The sequence below is a fragment of the Mustela putorius genome, unplaced genomic scaffold, assembly GCF_011764305.1.
Source record: "Mustela putorius furo isolate JIRA1106 unplaced genomic scaffold, ASM1176430v1.1 tig00000578_pilon_pilon_pilon, whole genome shotgun sequence".
Lineage (NCBI taxonomy): Eukaryota > Metazoa > Chordata > Mammalia > Carnivora > Mustelidae > Mustela > Mustela putorius.
In genome coordinates, this window is record NW_025421422.1 from 3,877,832 (window position 1) to 3,898,489 (window position 20,658).

At 46.6% G+C, this 20,658-nt stretch overlaps 1 protein-coding gene and 1 long non-coding RNA gene across 2 annotated transcripts; one reads left to right on the top strand and one right to left on the bottom strand.

Moving 5' to 3' along the window:
• Positions 1-343: 343 nt before the first annotated feature.
• NEFH (neurofilament heavy chain) lies at positions 344-9,028 on the top strand. Its single transcript, XM_045081508.1, has 4 exons — positions 344-1,305; positions 3,121-3,320; positions 4,478-4,602; positions 6,239-9,028. Exons 1-4 carry the CDS (start codon positions 429-431, stop codon positions 8,424-8,426), a joined length of 3,390 nt encoding a protein of 1,129 aa, XP_044937443.1. The 5' UTR covers positions 344-428; the 3' UTR covers positions 8,427-9,028.
• Positions 9,029-12,990: 3,962 nt separating this feature from the next.
• On the bottom strand, positions 12,991-13,751 carry LOC123392453. The gene is made up of 2 exons (XR_006607173.1): positions 13,523-13,751; positions 12,991-13,412 (listed from the first exon to the last, which is right to left on the bottom strand). It is a non-coding gene; the product is annotated as an uncharacterized LOC123392453 (long non-coding RNA).
• Positions 13,752-20,658: the final 6,907 nt, after the last annotated feature.

Consider the following 20,658-nt stretch of genomic DNA (forward strand, 5'->3'; position numbering starts at 1 on the left):
CCCAAAGGCACCCTGTTCCTATTCCCACCAGGACTCCCTTGTCCTCTTCCTATTTTGGGTCTCTTCTCTATTTCCGAGCACAGTAGCAGGGTCTTCTGACTCGCATCCAGGGGTCCCCACCGTTCCACTCCAGGAGTCCTGTACCTCCTAATCCGACCTCGGAGTGCTCCACTGACGCTGCGTTGATTCCCCTTCACTCCTGAGTCCCCCTGCCCCGCCCCTCTCACTGCGGCGGAGCGGCCCGGGCAGCCCGGGAGGAGGCAGAGAGGGCGGGGCCCTCCTCTCCTGCCCCCTCCCCCCCACTGCCAAGGGGCTGGACCCGACCCGGCTGCTATAAAAAGGCCGGCATCCCCGTGCTGCCGCAGTGCCTCCCGCCCCGTCCTGGCCTTGGGTATACCCCTCCGCCGGCGGCCGCACCTGCTCCCGCCATGATGAGCTTCAGCGGCGCGGACGCGCTGCTGGGCGCCCCGTTCGCGCCGCTACATGGAGGCGGCAGCCTGCACTACGCGCTGGCCCGCAAGGGCGGCGCGGGCGGAGCGCGCTCTGCTGCGGGTTCATCCAGTGGCTTCCACTCCTGGGCGCGGACATCCGTGAGCTCCGTGTCGGCCTCCCCGGGCCGCTTCCGAGGCGCAGCAGCCACCTCAAGCACCGACTCGCTAGACACGTTGAGCAACGGACCGGAGGGCTGCGTGGTGGCCGCAGCAGCGGCCCGCAGCGAGAAGGAGCAGCTGCAGGCGCTGAACGACCGCTTCGCGGGCTACATCGACAAGGTGAGGCAGCTTGAGGCTCACAATCGCAGCCTGGAAGGCGAGGCGGCGGCCCTGCGGCAGCAGCACGCTGGCCGCGCCGCCATGGGCGAGCTATACGAGCGAGAGGTGCGCGAGATGCGCGGCGCTGTGCTGCGCCTGGGCGCGGCGCGCGGCCAGCTGCGCCTGGAGCAGGAGCACCTGCTGGAAGACATCGCGCACGTGCGCCAGCGCCTAGACGACGAGGCCCGGCAGCGGGAGGAGGCCGAGGCGGCGGCGCGCGCACTTGCGCGCTTTGCGCAGGAGGCCGAGGCGGCCCGCGTCGAGCTGCAGAAGAAGGCGCAAGCGCTGCAGGAAGAGTGCGGCTACCTGCGGCGTCACCACCAGGAGGAAGTGGGCGAGCTGCTTGGCCAGATCCAGGGCTGCGGCGCCGCGCAGGCGCAGGCCGAGGCGCGCGACGCCCTGAAGTGCGACGTGACGTCGGCGCTGCGCGAGATCCGCGCGCAACTTGAAGGCCACGCGGTGCAGAGCACCCTGCAGTCGGAGGAGTGGTTCCGAGGTTCGTGGGCGCGTGGGGGAGGGGGCGCCCCCTCCTGGCCGGAACGGGTGCAGTCGGCTGCAGGCTGTGCCGTTCAGCTTCCCCCTTTGTTAAATAACAGTTTCCCCCGGGTCTCTGGAGACACCCCTCTCTCCCTTCCTTGAAATTCTGGGTTGTCCTTTGGCTGCCCTCCTCCAGGGTCCTTATATCTGTCCTGAGACTCTGGGTCCCCTCTGTTGCCCCAGCCCAAGATTAGAGAGCCCCACTCTGAGGTCCCTTTCTATCAGGTTCCTTCTACAGTTCCAAAGTAGTGCCAGCTTCCAGTTACAGGTACTGGGGAGCCTTTGCCCTTCAAAGTAACTTGCCTTCCCTGCCCAGCACTGCTCATCCCTCTTGCCTGCACTCTGCAGGGGACCTCATTCTCCAGACCCCTATCAGGCTCCTCCCCAGTGGGGCATTCTCACATCCTTTCTCCCGGGAGATACCATCACCTCAGCCAATGGGTGCATGACGCTGAGATGGTGCCTTAATGTCCTCTCTCCCCTTGAGAAGCTGGAAGCTTCTCAAGCTCCCCCCTCCTCCAACTCCATGCTGCTCTGAGTCAGCTAGATTGCAGCTGCAGCAGCTCTGAAGCTGTGCCCAGCAGCTGCAGGGTGACCTTGGGCAATGTTTGCCTTCTCTGGTTTTCATTTCTTTGGGGGTTGAAAGGGGAGGGTGTTGACCCGCTGAGCCTCTTACTCAGGGGAAGCTACATGATCCTTCCTGAAACTGTGTAAAACTTTTGCATTTTCCTTGGGAGAGGGTGCAGAGGCTCCAGCGATTTTCAAATCGGTCTGTGTCAACAGAGGTAAGAAGCCTCGCCCACCTTGATGGTTTCTAAGTCTTTGCCAATGCTAGCAGGGAAAGCCAGGAAAGCTGGGACTCGGATGCCTGGTTTTCCCCATTTTCCTCTCCTTTGCAGTGGCAGTGCCTTCCCTTCCCCCATCTCTGCAGCAAGACACCTCCCAAAGCAAACCTCTCTGCTCTCTTGGGTTTTGCCCTTTACACAGACAAACCATCCTAGGACTTCTGGCCCACCCAGCTGGCTTCCTTTCTCCCCTTTTCACCTTCCCAAGACTCATGCCCTGGCTTTTATTATCTTGGGATTCACGATATTCACTTTTGGGAGATGTAGACTAGTCTTCAGACCTCCTCCGGTCCTAGAAGGTCTTCTGGGAACCAGCAGCCCATTGTTCACAGGGGCCAGGGTGTGGCTGCCATTGACACAAGGATTCCTGTACTAGCGAATGCGCAGCCAGGTGGGGGAAGGGACAGAGAACTGGCATGTGGGCCCCCCAGGCTCCGCAGTGACCTTGGGCTCTGCAGAACCAAAACCTGCAAGGAAGGGGCTGTGGCTTCTAGTGGCTCACAGCACCTTCATGCCTCTAGAGGTCACAGGCTCTTTACCTTGTTCCACCACAAGCTCAGAGTTAAGCCCTGTCAGCCAAGTTTCACATCTGAATTCCCAGCATTGACAGCTGGGTTCAACCCAGCTGAACCAGGTATTAGGACCAGAAATGGAGCGTCCGCTGTCCTATGGGGTTTCAGATCTTGAATTTGGGGAGACAGTCTGACTGTTGGAACCAGACAGACACTAGATTTGAATCTACTGCTTATTACTAGCTGGCTTTGAACGGTAGTAATTTGCCTATCACAAAGGAGAGGGTAGGTTAAGAATCCAAGATGGCACCAGGTGCTCAGTGGGTCTTCAAGCCATGCATGTCACCTTTGGGATTTGGGCTCTATAATCCAAATCTGGGTGTGTTTAACTCTGTGCCCTCTCTCCTTCTCCCACAGTGAGACTGGACCGACTATCAGAGGCGGCCAAGGTCAATACAGATGCCATGCGCTCAGCACAGGAGGAGATAACAGAGTATCGCCGTCAGCTACAGGCCAGGACCACAGAGCTAGAGGCTCTCAAAGGCACTAAGGAGTCACTAGAGAGACAGCGCTCTGAGCTGGAGGACCGTCATCAGGCTGACATCGCATCCTACCAGGTGGGCAGGGATGAGGCAGAGAGCCAGACTACCTTCCCTGCTCAGGTGATCCTGGACAAGTCACTGTCCCTCTCTCAGCAGAGTTGTAGTGGCGAAGACTGTGGGTGGGCCTTGGAGTAAGACATGCAAGGGGTACCAGTATGTCTTTCTAGCTGAGTCTGAATTCCTCCAGTGCAATGGGGGAAAAGAAAAAGCATGTCCACTTTGCAGAGCTGTGAAGGTTAAAGAGATGGATAGACTTTCCATGAGATGAGTGTGAGCCTGCTCAGCAGGGTGTGGGTCATGGTGGGCATTTGGTAAACTATAACCAGCATCTGCAAACATGGGTAGCCTAGGGAAGGCCTTGGCAGATTCCTTCCATTAAAGATAGCTGGCAAAAGAAAATGACTCTTATTTTTTTTTTTTTAAGATTTTATTTATTCACTTGAGAGAGGGAGAGCATGAATAGGGAGAGAGGCAGAGGCAGAGGGGAAAACACACTCCCCACCAAACAGGGAGCTTGATGTGAGGCTCAATCCCAGCACCCTGGGATCATGACCCCAGCTAAAGGTAGCCACCCAGACACCCCAAAGATGACATTTCTAAAGACCTCATAATGTGAGTTAATATATGGGGACTGTGGATAAATTAGGAAATGGTGAAAGCAAAAAAGAGGCAATAAAAATCAGCCCTAATGGTTCACTTTCAGCAGTGGCTAAGTGAGCCTGGGGACAGGGGAGAAGTTTCCATTGCTATTTAGCGGGTTTCTGTGTATGGCTTCAGTCCTCAGCCACAGGTGTTTTCTCAGCCCTGACTGTTCAGTAGGCACTTAGGAGCATTGGGAGCCAAAGCAGACAAGGCTCTGTTCCTTCAGAGCGTTTTCTAAGTTCAGAAGATCTGTAAAACTTCACCTGTCATCCCATTGACCATTGATAACCATTATTGGTGGCTGGTGTGTTTCATTCTAAACCACTCCCCAGGCTGAGGTTGTACAGACATGCAGCAGGATTTTTGCTCCAGGTGGTTTCCACGTCCACAAATGAGGCTCCCATAGCTTTGGCAGTGTGGGTGTTGGCCCCAGTGACTGCTTTGGGTTTGCATGGTGTGCTCCAGCTTCTCCGGTGCTGAGGGCCAAGTGCTGGCTGGTGTGTGATGTGTGTGTGACCTCACCTCCCCAGGAAGCCATCCAGCAGCTGGATGCTGAGCTGAGGAACACCAAGTGGGAAATGGCAGCCCAGCTCCGAGAGTACCAGGACCTGCTCAATGTCAAGATGGCTCTGGATATTGAGATTGCCGCTTACAGGTGAGGGGGGCTGGGGGGCCTTTGGGATGGTGGGGAGCTCTTGTGTTCTTATGAGAAGCTTTGCACTGAGTTTCAGGTTCCCAGCAAGATGGCATGCCTATCTTAGAGACAAAAAAGAATTTTTTTTTTTGGTGGTAAAATATATAGGATATGGAATTTTCTATTTAACCATTTTTAAGTATACCATTCAGTGGCACTAAGTACATTTACCTTGTGCAACCGTCACCACCATCTATCTCTAGAACTTTTTCCATCTTCCCAAACTGAAATCCTGTGCTTACTAAAGAATTACTCCCCACTCCTTTTTCCTTCTTTCCTCTGGTCCTAGCAGCCATCATTCTACTTTCTGAAAGAAGTCTGGAGGGTGGCTTCTTTTCATTCTGCCAGTGACTTAGAGAATTAACGTTCCTCACCCCTCACCAAATCTGGCCAGGTAGAGGCCTGCTTTGGAGGGAAAGGAGGTACCTGAGTTGTCAGAGGGACAACTCACTTAGCGCTTTTTTGGTTTTGTTTTGTTTTTAGCTCTCTGGGCTTTTGTTTCCTGGGGAAGTAAAATGGAGATGGTAATAGTACTCCTGTCACAGGGCCACGGGGAGGAGGAACTAATCCAGTTCTGAAGCAAATCCGGATACAGCTGGGTGGCCGTAGAGAAAGCCTTCAGTAAATGGTAGCCAGGAGATGGCCCTGAGACCTCCCAGCAGAGCAGTTTGTTGCTGCGGGGCAGGCTGACCCAATGATCTATCCCAGTTGCTGGCAGGTGACCCTTCATGTCCCACCTCTTGGGTCTAGTCTGTAATCTTGCTGCTCAGAATGCAGTGGGTGAACCGGCACAATCAGCATTTTCACAAACCTGTTGGAAAGGCAGATTCTCAGGCCCCACCCCAGACCTACTGAATCAGAATCTGCATTTTAACCAGATTCCTGGGGGATTTGTATGCTGTTAAGTTTGCAAAGCGCAGGTGTAGGGTAATCCCTACACCTATTGTGAGTCAGGCACTGCCAGGTCCTTTTTATTTCTTATCTCATCGAAACAACCCTCTGAGGGAGGGGCTCTTATGACCCTCTTTTTGCCAATGAAGAAACTGAGACTTTAAGAGTCAGAATGGCTTGGTTGAGGTCTACATACTTACTGAGTAGGAAAGAGCAGACACTGCCATCCCCACCCTATTCCTAAAACTCAAAGGATGAGAAAATAAGTGACTGGGGACTCTTGAAATTCCAGTGGGAATTCTAAGACCTCTTATGTTGATATTAAGTCCCCAGAAGTCCAAATTTATAAATGAGAAATTGTTTGCTCAGGCTCCCACCTTCCTCTTGAATATTTTAGTTGAGGGAGAGTTACTGTAATTTTTGCTAATACAGGTGTTCTCTCTCGAGGGCCATTTTGGGGTGGGGGCATTGTTTTAGAAGTTGGAGCCTTAGCCGCATAAAACAAGAGCAGTGCCATTAGGGTACAGATTCTGGGTTGTCCCTGGGACTATTTCCAGACTCAAATTGTCCAACATTCACATTCCTTCCTCTACCAAAGTCCATATCATTGGATTCTTTGGATTTTCAGAGTAACTCAAGAAGACCCCCAACTCATCAGTCTGCTCTGAGTTAATAATAGTAATGTGTTCTATTATCCATTCTGCAGAAAACTCCTGGAGGGTGAAGAATGTCGGATTGGCTTTGGCCCCAGTCCTTTCTCCCTTCCAGAAGGACTTCCCAAAATCCCCTCTACATCCACTCACATAAAGGTCAAAAGTGAAGAGAAGATCAAGGTGGTAGAAAAATCAGAGAAGGAAACCGTGATTTTGGAGGAACAGACAGAAGAGATCCAAGTGACTGAAGAAGTGACTGAAGAAGAAGAAAAAGAGGCCAAAGAGGAGAAAGGCGAGGAGGAGGAGGAAGCAGAAGGGGGAGAAGAAGAAGCAAAATCTCCCCCAGCAGAAGAGGCTGCATCTCCAGAAAAGGAAGAGGCCAAGTCACCAGTTGGAGCCAAGTCCCCAGAGAAGGAGGAAGCTAAGTCCCCAACTGAGGCCAAGTCCCCAGTGAAGGAAGAGGCCAAGTCCCCAGAAAAGGCTAAGTCCCCCATGAAAGAAGAAGGAAAATCACCAACTGAGGCCAAGTCCCCAGCTAAGGAAGAGGCTAAATCTCCAGCTGAGGTGAAGTCCCCTGAGAAAGCTAAATCTCCCATGAAAGAAGAAGCAAAATCTCCAACTGAGGTCAAGTCCCCAGAGAAGGTCAAGTCCCCAGCTAAGGAAGAGGCAAAGTCCCCTGTGGAGGCCAAGTCACCTGTGAAGGCCAAGTCCCTGGTGAAGGAGGAGGCCAAGTCCCCAGAGAAGGCCAAGTCCCCGGTGAAGGAGGAGGCCAAATCACCTGAGAAGGCCAAGTCCCCAGTGAAGGAAGAGGCCAAGTCCCCAGAGAAGGCCAAGTCCCCAGTGAAGGAAGAGGCCAAGTCCCCAGAGAAGGCCAAGTCCCCAGTGAAGGAAGAGGCCAAGTCACCTGAGAAGGCCAAGTCCCCAGTGAAGGAAGAGGCCAAGTCACCTGAGAAGGCCAAGTCCCCAGTGAAGGAAGAGGCCAAGTCACCTGAGAAGGCCAAGTCCCCAGTGAAGGAAGAGGCCAAGTCCCCTGAGAAGGCCAAGTCCCCAGTGAAGGAAGAGGCCAAGTCACCTGAGAAGGCCAAGTCCCCAGTGAAGGAGGAGGCCAAGTCCCCAGAGAAGGCCAAGTCCCCAGTGAAGGAAGAGGCCAAGTCACCTGAGAAGGCCAAGTCCCCAGTGAAGGAAGAGGCCAAGTCCCCAGAGAAGGCCAAGTCCCCAGTGAAGGAAGAGGCCAAGTCCCCAGAGAAGGCCAAGTCCCCAGTGAAGGAAGAGGCCAAGTCCCCTGAGAAGGCCAAGTCCCCAGTGAAGGAAGAGGCCAAGTCACCTGAGAAGGCCAAGTCTCCAGTGAAGGAGGAGGCCAAATCCCCAGAGAAGGCCAAGTCCCCAGAAAAGGCCAAGTCTCCAGTGAAGGAAGAGGCTAAGTCCCCTGAGAAGGCTAAGGCTCTTGATGTTAAGTCCCCAGAAGCCAAGACTCCAGCAAAGGAAGAAGTAAGGTCCCCTGCTGACATCAAATCTCCCGAAAAGGCAAAAAGCCCTGTCAAGGAGGAGGTCAAGTCCCCAGAGAAGGTCAAATCTCCTGTGAAAGAAGAGACCAAGACTCCTGAGAAAGAGGTCACAAAGAAGGAAGAGGCAAAGTCCCCCATAAAGGAGGAAGAGAAACCCCAAGAAGTGAAAGTCAAAGAGCCCCCAAAGAAGGCAGAGGAAGAGAAAGCCACACCAAAAGCTGAGGAGAAGAAAGACAGCAAAAAAGATGAGGTGCCAAAGGAGGCTCCAAAACCTGAGGTCCAGGACAAGAAGGAACCAGCTGTGGAGAAACCCAAAGAATCCAAAGGTGAAGCCAAGAAAGAGGCTGAAGATAAGAAAAAAGCAGTGACCCCAGAGAAGGAGGCTCCTGCCAAGGTAAAGGAAGAGGCCAAACCCAAAGAGAAGGCTGAGGTGGCCAAGAAGGAGCAAGATGATGCCAAGGCCAAAGAACCTAGCAAAGTGGCAGAGAAGGAGCCAGAAAAGCCAAAGAAGGAAGAGACGCCGGCAGCACCTGAAAAAAAAGATGTCAAGGAGGCCAAGAAGCCTGAGGAGAAACCCAAAGCAGAGGCCCAAGCCAAAGAAGAGCCGAGCAAAGAGGCCCCCACACCTGGTAAAGCCAAGACAGAAAAGGCTGAGAAATCCTCTAGCACAGACCAGAAAGACAGCAGGCCTGCAGAGAAGGCCACGGAAGATAAGGCTTCCAAGGCAGAGAAATAAGGCAGGGAGAAAGGACTCCAGAACAGCCAAAGAAACTCAGGAGGGCCCAGGAGCTCAAGGGTCAACATAACAAATTTTCATTTTTTTCTCCCTTTCTTTATATAAGAAAAAACTTTGCTTAGGTGATGGGGCCCTTCTTTACCAAACAGGAATTTCTATTAGCAATAGGTTAGCAAGAGAGGGTATTCCCAGTCCCCAGCCCTACACCCCAAACTCTCCGCAGGCGATGGACAGTTATGTTATGATAGCTTACGTAGCCGAATGTGATATATGCCGAATGCCATATGTAAACACTTGACTATAAAAACTGACCCCCTCCTTTCCAAATAAGTGCATTTATTACCTGTATGTGCAATTGACAGATGATCGCAATAATGAATGAGCAGTTAGAAACACATTATGCTTGAGATGTCTTAACCTATTCCTGAATGCCTTCTGTTTTCCAAAGGAGTGGCTGAGCCCTTGCCCAGAGCTCTCTATCCTGGAAGAGCTGGAGCAGGTGGGCCTGGGCACTGGCCACTGAATCATGCCAGGGCGCACTTTTCCACTGAAGTCCACTTTCAATTGCTTCTGTGCAATAAAACCAAGTGCTTATAAAATGAGTATGTTTCTGCTGTTATTTATTCTCTGCTCCCCAGCAGGCTGGGGGACAGGCCAAAGGGAAGTCTAGATGTCCTACTCAAGGTCGCAGAGGACTGAGTGAGCATCAGAGGTCCCGTGCAGGTATGGGACCAGTTAACGTGGCCTCTCTCGGGCTGTTTCCGGGACACAAATCATGTGCTAGGTGCTTTATCTTTATGATTTTGTAGCTAGGTGGCCTGGCACATGGTTTCTCAGTGTGGTTTGTGGATCACCTATATTAACATCGTCTGGGAGCCATAAGAAATGCAGATTCCTTGATTCCATCCTAGACAATTGAATCAAAATCTGAGGCGTAGGTCTGGGAAAGTACATGCTTTACCAACTCCCGTTTGATTCTGATGCACACTGAAGCCTGGGAATGGGTGAGTTCCTGTGGATATTAAATAGTCTATTTATAGAGCTCTACTACGTCCTCTTTTGTAAGGAGGGGTGAGCCTTCTGAATAAGGGGCCATAGGAGGCTAATTCACCTGTTGTGAAGACTACTACAGTCATTGCCATTGGGAACAATGTCAGTAGTCCCTTAATAGGATTCTAATATACTTCAGAGAAGATTTTGAAAGCTGTATTTTTGTGAATTTATGTGAATTTGCTCTAAAATTCTTGTGTGGCTTCCAACCTTGTGTTTGATTTTAGCTCTTTTCCTGGGAATTGCTTCTTTCCCTGCTCCAGCCAGGTGGTTCTCAGAGTCACCATGTTTTCTAATTGCCCTGTACCACTAGTCACTGGTGATTGATCCAAGAATGGCCACTCGATTCCAGATGAGCCAATGAGAACTCTTGGGATTTCAAACTTAGACCAGATTGACTGTCCATTTTCTCCTTGTTGGGGGTAGGTGAATAAGGGAATCAGTAGCTATGGGCCACCATTTTTCCATCCTTGTGGAAAAGTTTGTCTGTGAGAAAGCGAGATGGACCGAGACAAGATACCTAGAGAATTATTGTAGATTTCAGGTCCTTGATCATGATGTTCCTTTCCATGGCTTATTGGCCATTCTTTGAGCTGATAAAGTTTTACCAAAGCTCATTTAGGATATGGCTCTGTCATATGCAACTGGAAGGGTTCTGATAACGTAGTGACTGGGGGCATCTGGGTGGCTCAGTCGTTAAGCGTCTGCCTTTGGCTCAGGTCATGATCCTGGGCTCCTGGGATCGAACCCCCCCATCGGGCTCCCTGCTGGGCAGGGAGCCTGCTTCTCCCTCTCCCACTCTCCTTGCTTGTGTTCCCTCTTTCACTGTGTTTTTCTCTGCCAAATAAATCAAGTCTTTAAAAAAGTAATGAAGTGACTGAGGGGGGATGGTAACTATGCTGGAAACCAAATGGTCTACTTGGGACTCTCTCTGGCCCTCTCCATCCCTCCCCCATTCTCTCTCTGTCTCAAATAAATAAATCTAAAAAATAACAAGAGCAATGAATATGGATTATACCAAAAAGTAAGATAAATATAAGGGGAAGATGGGGAAAGGAAAAATGGAGTGTATAATTGATCAAAAACACTCATCTCTCATACCAGTCTGGAGAAAATGCTTAAAATCGATAAAAGAAAGGACTGAGAAACTACCAGACTAGAGGAGACTAAGGAGACATGATGACTCAGTGCAATGTGGTATCCTGCACTGACTTCTAGAACATCAGTGGAAAAAGCAGTGAACTACAAATGCAATCTGTCATTCAGTTAAGAGCAATGTACCAGTATTAATCTCTTTGTTCTGACAAATACATGATCACACAGGTGTGAATATTATAAGGAATTGGGAGAGGGTATTCAGGAACTTACTATGCTGCCTTTGCAACTTTTCAGTAAATTTAAAATTACTTCAAAATATAAAATCTTAAAAAAAAATAAGGGAGTGGGAGAACCTGACTGGCTCAGTCAATGGAGCATGTGTGACTCTTGATCTTGGGGTTGTGAGTTCAAGGCTAATGTTGGGTATAGAGATTACTTAAAAATAAAATCTTAAGAAAATATAAATAAAATTACTTCAAAATAAATTCTTTTAAAAAGTGTTGTATCAATCAATGTATGCCTGGGTGGCTCAGCTGGTTTAAGTGTCTGGCTCTTGGTTTTGGCTTAGGTCAGACATGGTCTCAGGGTCCTGGGATGGAGCGGGTATTGGGCTCTGCGCTCAGCATGGAATCTGCTGGAGATTATCTCCTTCTCCCTCACCCTCTGATCACACTCTCTCAAATAAATAAAATCTTTTTAAAAAATTGGTATGTCAAGAAATTGCACAGGACTAAAAACAAAGTAAATAGGATATCAGAACCTAAGACCTGGAGTTGAAGGTAAAGTAGACGAAGGTCAGGAAAAGGCAAAGGCCCCTATGTGTCATTATAAGCAGATCATAACCAGTCAAAGCCAACAGGCCCCAAACAGCTTCCAGCCCAATCTCCTTATATAGATGAGGAAACTGAGGCCAGAGGGGCAGGAGCCTGTCTAAAGCCTACTTGGTTGCAGAGTTCACTTTCCTATTTGTTCTATACAGAAAATATGAATAACCTGGATATTAATTTTTTAGAGTCTTATTTTTTAAAAATTGCTCTCAGTGACCCTTATTTAGAAATTTTATACTTTCTCAGTTTTGAAATCACAGGGAAGACATGATAGGCAGTAGAAATACAAGGGCTCTTCAATATCTCTGATTCAACCAATGTCCACAGGAGAAAAGAAGGGGCTTGTCTAGATTAGAACCCAAGCCATCAGCTTTGGTACCATCATATCAGCACTTTCCAAGGACTAGATGCTTGGCTGCACATTTTATATCTATAGTCTAACAACAGCCCGATGAAATGAACACTACTGAACCTGCATTTCTCCATCGAGAAAACTGAGGTTCGGAGAGTGACTTTGCCTGAAGTCCCAGAGCCAGTAAGATTTGGAGCCTGGATTTAAATTTGAATCTGTCTGAACAGGGAAGCCCGGGCTCCCTTTCTTTGTCATTCTGCGTCCTGACATATTCCACGGCCACCCCAGACCAGACGCTGTAGGTATTTGGAATGTGAAAAGCCCCAGCCTTCCACAGTGGTGTCATTCTCATGGTGACCCCATGTGGCACAGGGAGGGCAGGAGGATCTTGCCCCGCCATTTCTCCTCTTTGCCCTAAGTGGGCATGCTCCCAGGGCTGTAGGCAGGATTAGCCGGCCAGATACCAACTAGGACTAACTTTAACTATCTGTCAAACAAAATAATTCTCCCTCTGGGAGGATAACGAACCTTAGGAAAAACGAATAGAGTCAATTTACTAAGAAATTGCTTGTCAGATGTCAAGGGCCTGGGGGATACAGACAATACATGGAAAGGAGCTGACTGCTTTGGGATGTGCCTTTCCTGTGAACTAGCTCTTGGCTCAGCAAACATAGTTGGGTTGATGAAAAACATCCTTCATTTTTTTTTTCCCCCAGGGAAACTGTTTCAGAAAGGCTAGGTTAGGCCCTGTCTATGATAATAAACAACGCATATCTCAGTAGTTTAGTCCAAAGAAAGCATCTTTCTCATGCACGCTACACACCCAGTCTGCATTGGCATGGGTCTCTGTTCATAGTGGTCACTCAAGAACCAAGTAAATAGGTGATCCATCTGGATCCAGGTTTCCAGGCTCATGGAGGCAGGGGAGAGAGAACGAGACAAACTATGCACAGGCTCTTAAAAGTCCCACCTGGACGTGAGGCAGGTCTCTTCTGGCAGCATGGCACCAGACAAAGTAATTCACAGTTAGATATCTAACGTCAGAGGAGACAGGCAGAGCAGTGTTACTGAAGTGCTAGAGGGAGAAGAGGGGGGATCTTTTTTAGGGGGAGCACTGATAACTCTACAGCAATGTTCCAGAGAATTCTGACCAGCAGCTCCTGAGGCAAGGCCTTGGAGGTTCCCATACTCATCAGCATTACTTCTGCTACAAGTAGTCAAAACAGAATCAAATGAGTTTAAGCAAGATACTATTGCTACTGATTATTAATTATGATAAATATATCAGCTTTACAACCAAGGAGTGTAAGAACGTTGACTAGCTTCAGATAAAGCTAGATCCAGGGGAATTCTCAAATGATGTTCCTAAAGATGCTTCCAGTCCTTTCTCCCCACTTGGCTGTTTTCTTTTGTGTAGGCTTCATTCTCAGGCAGGACCGAGCTCTCCCTGTGGTTTATGTACCAACAGTTGAGTCAACTCGGGATGGGAGGACAGTGGGAAGAGAATCCTTGTTCAATATTTCAGGAAAAGTCCAGGGGTTGATTCTCATTGGGCCAGTAAGGTCATGTGTTCCTCTCTGGGCATGCACAAGACATTGATGAGCTGAGCTGTGGTCACTTGCCTATGCCAAGCTGGGGAAATACGTCAGGCTCCTCAAACTGAAACAGAGAATTTGGGAGGTGTAGTTCCCAAAGGCAATTAGGGGGACTGTTATCAGAAGAAAAAGGAATTGATGCTGGGCAGTAACAATGATAAATGTCCACAGTACCTGTAGCAGAAGATCCAAACGAGCAGTAATACCCAGTGTTAGAGGGTATGCAGAGAAACCTGAATTTTCTGGAAATAAAGGTTGGAATGAAAGTGAACAAAACCTTCCTGGAAGGCAATCTAATGAGATGCATCAGAAGCTTAAAAAGCTCAGATACTCTAACCAAAGTTTGCCACTTTGGGGAATGTATCCTAAATTAATAACCAGATCTATTATAGAAATATTTAAATACAAAATATATTCACTTCAGCTTTCTTTATATTTTGGAAAAATGGAAAGTTCCCTGAATATACAATAATAGGAAAATGGCTAAATAAAATTACATTTATATTAGTAAACATTCTGCAGCAAAAAAGAAAACTAGTTTTTTTTTTTCCCACACTTGATCTAAGCCAAAAGGCCAAGAAGCGACTAGGGTTTTTTTTGTTTTTTTTTTTCAATTAAAAAATTTTGGGGGCACCTGGGTGGCTCAGTGGGTTAAAGCCTCTGCCTTCCACTCAGGTCATGATCTCAGGGTCCTAAGATGGAGCCCTGCATCTGGCTCTCTGCTCAGCTGGGAGCCTGCCTCTCTGACTACTTGTCATCTCTGTCTGTCAAATAAATAAAAATCTTTTTTTTTTAAGATTTTATTTATTTATTTGACAGAGAGAGATGACAAGCAGGCAGAGAGGCAGGCAGAGAGAGGGGGGTAAGCAGGCTCCCCGCTGAGCAGAGAGCCCGATGCAGGGCCCGATCGCAGGACCCTGAGATCATGACCTGAGCTGAAGGCAGCGGCTTAACCCACTGAGCCACCCAGGCGCCCCTAAATAAATAAAAATCTTAAAAAAAATCTTTTTTAAGGGGCGCCTGGGTGGCTCAGTGGTTTAAAGCCTCTGCCGTCGGCTCAGGTCATGGTCTTAAGTGTCCTGGGATGGAGTTCCACATCCAACTCTCTGTGCAGCAGGGAGCCTGCTTCCTCCTCTCTCTCTGCCTGACTCTCTGCCTACTTGTGATCTCTGCCTGTCAAATAAATAGATAAAACCTTTAAAATAAAAAAAATAAAAAAAAAATTTTTTAATGTATTTGAGAAAGAGTGAGAACAAGAGAGATCACAGTAAGAGAGGGAGAAGCAGACCCTCTGCTGAGCAGGGAGCCCAAAGCGTGGCTCAGTCCCAGGATCCTGAGACCAAGACATAAGCCGAAGGCAGATGCTCAACTGACTGAGCTACCCAAGTACCCCAAAAACTAGTGTTTTTTTCTTTTTTTTTTAAAAGATTATTTATTTATTTATTTGAGAGAAAGAGAGACAGAGTGAGAGAGTATGAGAGGGGAGGTCAGAGGGAGCAGCAGACTCCCCATGGACCTGGAAGCCTGATGTGGGACTCGATCCCAGGACTCTGGGATCATGACCTGAGCTGAAGGCAGTCACTTAACCAACTGAGCCACCCAGGTACCCCCGAAAACTAGTTTTGTTTTTTTTTTAAGATTTTATTTATTTATTTGACAGAGAGAGATCGCAAGTAGGCAGAGAGGCAGGCAGAGAGAGAGAGAGGAGGAAGCAGGCTCCCCGCTGAGCAGAGAGCCCGATGCGGGACTCGATCCCAGGACCCTGAGATCATGACCTGAGCCGAAGGCAGCGGCTTAACCCACTGAGCCACCCAGGTGCCCCCGAAAACTAGTTTTTAATGTTAAAAATAATTTGTATCAATGGGACCTGGTAGACATCTATAGAACATTCCATGCAAATGCACATGAACTGTTCTCCAGGACAGACCATATATTAGGCTAAAAACAAGCCTCGAAAATTTAAAAAAATTGAAATAGGACAAAGTCTATTCTTGACCACAATGGAATAAAATTAGAAATAACAAAAATTTATTTAAAGAAATTTAATAAAGAAATTTAGAAAATTCACAAATATATGGAAATTAAACAATATACTTCTTTTTTTTTTAAGAATTTTTTTTATTTATTTGACAGAGAGAGATCACAAGTAGAGAGAGAGGCAGGCAGAGAGAGAGAGAGAGGAAAGCAGGCTCCCTGCTGAGCAGAGAGCCCGATGCGGGCCTCGATCCCAGGACCCTGAGATCATGACCTGAGCCAAAGGCAGCGGCTTAACCCACTGAGCCACCCAGGCACCCAAACAATATACTTCTTAATAACCAAAAGATCAAAGAAGAAACCAGGGGGGAAATTGGGAAAAAAAACTTTGAGATGAATGCATATAAAGACACAACATATGGAAACTTATGGGATGCAACTAATTCCTTAGAGGCAAATTTATAGTTGCAAATGCCTACATTTAAAAGGAAGAAAGTTTCAAAACGATAACCCAATTTTCCACTTGAAGGATGGAAACAGAAAACTAAACTCAAAGCAGGATTAGAGTGAAACTTAATAATGTAAAAATAAAAAAACAAGAGAAAAATCAGTGAAACTAAAAGTTGGTTCTTTGAAAGATCAACCAAATTGACAAAACTTTAGTTAGACTAACGAAGGAAAAAAGAGAGCACTCAAATTGTTAAAATCAGGAATGAAAGAGAGGACATGTTACCAAACTTAGAGAAATAAGAAGGATTATAAGGAAATACTGTGAACAACTGCATGCCTAATAATTAGATAATTTGGATTAAATGGACATTCCCCAAAAGACACAAACTACTGAAATTGACTCAAGAAAAAAATAGCACATCTGAATAGATCTGCCACAAATAGAGATTAAAATAGTAATTTCAAAACTACCCACAAAGAAAAGTTCAGGCCTAGATGGCTTCCAAAGTGACTTCTTACTAAACATTTTTGTTTGTTTGTTTGTTTGTTTTTGTTATTGTTTTTTTAATTTTTAAAAAATTTTTAAAAATTTAAATTAACAGGGGCGCCTGGGTGGCTCAGTGGGTTAAAGCCTCTGCCTTCGGCTCAGGTCATGATCCCAGGGTCCTGGGATCAAGCCCCGCATCGGGCTCTCTGCTCAGCAGGGAGCCTGCTTCCTCCTCTCTCTCTGCCTCGTTCTGCCTCGCTCTGCCTGCCTCTCTGCCTACTTGTGATTGTTCTGTCAAATAAATAAATCAAATCTTAAAAAAAAATTAAATTAACATATAATGTATTATTAGCCCCAGGGATACAGGTCTGTGAATTGCCAGGTTTACACTTCACAGCACTCAGCACATACCTTCCCCAATATCCATAACCCCATCACCCTCTCCCTACCCCCCCAACCCTCAGTTTGTTTTGTGAGATTAACAGTCTCTTATGGTTTGTCTCCCTCCTGATCCCATCTTGTTTCATTTATTCTCTAACGAACATTTAAAGAATTAATGCCAATCCTTCTCAAATTAAAAAAAAAAGAAGAGATAATAATTCAAAATTAATTCTCAGAGGTCTCTATTACCCTATACAAAAACCAGACAAAGAACAACAAAACCACAGAATAATGTCCCTTACGAATGCAGATGCAAAAATCCTCAACAAAATACTATGCAAATTCGATTGAGCAACATATTAACAAGATTATACACTATCATCAAGTAGGATTTATCCCAGAAATGATGGTAATATAAGGAAAAGTAATAAATCACTGAATGATTCACTTTAAAATGGTTAATTTTATGCCATGTGAATCACACCTCAATAGATTTAAAAAACTGTGGCAAAATACACAGAAAATTCACCACTAGTGATATTTAGTACATTGATAATGTTGTGCAACCAATTACCACTATCTAGTTCCAGAAGGATACCCCTTACCCATTAAGCAGTCTTTCCCATTCCTCCCACCCCTGCTTTCTGATAACAACTACTTTGCTTTCTGTCTCTATGGATTTATGTATTCTGGACATTTATATAAATGGAATCATACAATACATGACCTTTTGTGCCTAGCTTCTTTCTGGGAATAGTCTATCCTGAAGGTTGTAATACCAAACACAAGGAAGATAGGGGGAAGGAGGTGTTTTTGCTCCTTGGTTTTCACTAAAGCCTGAAGATTCTTTTTTTTTTTTTTTTTTAAAGATTTTATTTATTTTATTTGACAGACAGAGAATACAAGTAGGCAGAGAGGCAGGCAGAGAGAGAGGAGGAAGCAGACTCCCTGCTGAGCAGAGAGCCCAATGCGGGGCTTGGGATCATGACCTGAGCCGAAGGCAGAGGCTTTAACCCACTGAGCCACCCAGGAGCCTTTAGGGAAAGCCTGAAGATTCTTTAACAATCATATATGTCAGCCTTATAAAGTACATTAATAATGATTATAAAAAAGCTTTCTGCTTTTCTTGCTGTCCCAAACCTGAGTTTACTTACGAAATTTAACTTTTCACTTTAATCTTCTCTTAACAGACTTTATGTATTGGGCACCTGGGTGGCTCATTGAGTTAGGCCTCTGCCTTTGGTTCAGGTCATGATTTCAGGGTCCTAGGATCAAGCCCCACATGGGGCTTTCTGCTCAGCAAGGAGCCTTCTTGTCCCCACCCCTACCCCGCCTGCCTCTCTGCCTACTTGTGATCTCTGTCAAATAAATAAACAAAATCTTAAAAAAAAATCATGTATTAATTCATTCAAGAAATATTTATTGATCTCCTGTTGTGTATCAACCTTGTGCAAGGCCCGAGAGATATAGAGGTGAGCAAAATAGAAGTGTGTTTCTGCCTTTTCTGGAGCATGAGTCTAGTGAGAAAACAAGAATTGAAGAGTAAAACACGATGAAGTTGTGGTTGCATAATGAAGTATGTTACATGTTCCATCTTAGTGGGTCTCCATTAGCTTTTACTTCTCTAGCCTCCATTCTTTTTCTGATGAAAAGAGAAACCACATCTTTCTCACTGAGGCCATGCAATAGGGTGAATAATAGTCCTCCAAAAATATCTATGTCCTAATCCCTGGAACCTGTGAATGTTACCATGTGTGGCATAAAAGACTTTGTAGATGTGATTAAATAAAGGATTTTGAGATGGGAGATTATTCTGGATTATCCAGTTGGAACCACTGTCAAGGCTCCTTACTAGACGGAGCAGGTGTCAGAGTTGGAGGAGGAAGTGATGTGATGACAGAAGCAGAGACTGGAGTGATGCACTTTCAAGATAGAGGAATGAACCACAAGCCAACTCTAGAAGCTGGAAAAAGCAAGGAAATATGCTGTCCTTGAGACTGCAGAAGGAACCAGCCCTATCTGTACCCAAATCTTGACTTTAGCCCAGTGAAATTGATTTCAGACTTCTGGCTTCCAGAATAGTTAAGAGAATCCATTTGTGTAAGCCATCAAACTTGCAGTAAATTGTTACAACACCCACAGAATCCCAATATAGGCCATGTGGTTTGGGTGTCCATGGACTCAGGACCCAGAGATATACATGTGTCAGACATGGCCCATTATATACTATCTCTGTGACTAGTTCAGAGATTTACAAGTGATGCAAGTCTATCCAATGAAATTCCAATACTGTTGTAGAAGCTACTGGTGGCGAGAAGCTCTGCCAAAGGCCACCCTGAGAATAAACAACAGTGAAGAAAGCACCTTGGAATTACTGCTAGTGTTTAAGTACCGATGACACCATTTATTTTTTTTTTAAAGATTTTATTTATTTATTTGACAGATCACAAGTAGGCAGAGAGGCAGGCAGAGAGTTAGAGAGGAGGAAGCAGGTTCCCCGCTAAGCAGAGAGCCCGATGTGGGGCTCGATCCCACAACCCTGGGATCATGACCTGAGCCGAAGGCAGAGGCTTTAACCCACTGAGCCACCCAGGCGCCCCGATGACACCATTTAAACAGTCACATTAGGAGCGCCTGGGTGGCCCAGTTGGTTAAACGACTGCCTTCGACTCCGGTTGTGATCCCAGTGTCCTGGGACAGAGCCCTGTGTCAGGCTCCTTGCTCGGCGGGGAGTCTGGTTCTCCTCTCCCTCTGCTGCTCTGCCTGCTTGTGCTCTCTCACTGTCAAACAAATCGATGAAATCTTTAAAAAACATAAAAAATAAGCAGCTGAATTCAGTTGTGCCTAAAGTCATCCAGTGAACTTCTTTCACTTGAATCAATAAATTCTTTTTTTGTTTAAAAAATATGTATCAAGAAAAGCATGGGTGGCTCAGTCTGTTAAGCATCTGCCTTCGGCTCATGTCACAATTCCAGGGTCCTTGGATTGAGCCCTGGGTCAGGCTCCCTGCTTAGTAGGGAGTCTGCTTCTCTCTCGCCTTCTGCCCCTTCCCCTGCTTGTGCTCCCTCTGTCAAATAAACAAATACATAAAATATTTTAAAATAAACCTAGGGGCACCTGGGTGGCTCAGTCTGTTAAGTGACTGCCTTTGGCTTGGGTCGTGATCCCAGGGTCCTGGGATCGAGCCCCACATCGGACTCCCTGCTCAGCAGGGAGTCTGCTTCTCCCTCTGCCTACTGCTCTGCCTACTTGTACTCTCTCTGTCAAATAAACAAATAAATTTAAAAAATAAAATTAACCTAATAAATTATGGTATATCCATTGAATGGAACAGTATGCAGCTTTAAAGAATGAGGAATCTGTATCTGCACTGATACAGAATAATGTCTAAGATATGAAAAAATTAAGGTGCAGAACAATGTATGTAATATATTTTGCAAAAAATGGAAAAATAATTTGTTTGCTTACAGAACTTGAAAAGATACAAAAGAAAGTAAGCAAGTTGGTTGCTTATAGAGGGAGATAGGAACTAGGCAGGTCGGGGATAAGATTGACAGTAAAACCTTTCACTGTACTTTCACTTTTCATGCTTTCTGGTTTTATGAATCTTGTGAATAAGTTATTATTCTAAAAATCAAATTAAGAATTTTGTACACTATGGTCTAATTTTTGTGAGATAACAAATAAATACTTATGAGATTGGAAAATACAAAACACCCAGCCCAGGAGTGTTTATTCTGTATACAGTAGGAAATAAATACTGCACTGGTTCTGTGATTGGTTTGGGGTCCTTCATGTAGGACTTTATATCTCAACTTGTTAGATTGGGTCTAGCCTTTTTTTTTTTTTTTTTAAGATTTTATTTATTTATTTGAGAGAAAGCAGGAGGGGGTAGGGTCAGAGGGAGAACCAGACTCCCTGCTGAGCAGGGAGCAGGATGCAGGACTGGATCCTGGGGCTCCAGGATCATGACCTGAGCCAATGGCAGTCGCTTAACCAGCTGAGCCACCCAGGCACC

Bases quoted from the DNA above. Each gene is read 5' to 3' on its own strand.
- NEFH (XM_045081508.1), top strand. From the start codon at position 429: ATGATGAGCTTCAGCGGCGCGGACGCGCTGCTGGGCGCCCCGTTCGCG. The intron at 1,306-3,120 runs GTTCGTGGGCGC...CTTCTCCCACAG, and splicing joins GTCGGAGGAGTGGTTCCGAG to TGAGACTGGACCGACTATCA. The intron at 3,321-4,477 runs GTGGGCAGGGAT...TCACCTCCCCAG, and splicing joins CTGACATCGCATCCTACCAG to GAAGCCATCCAGCAGCTGGA.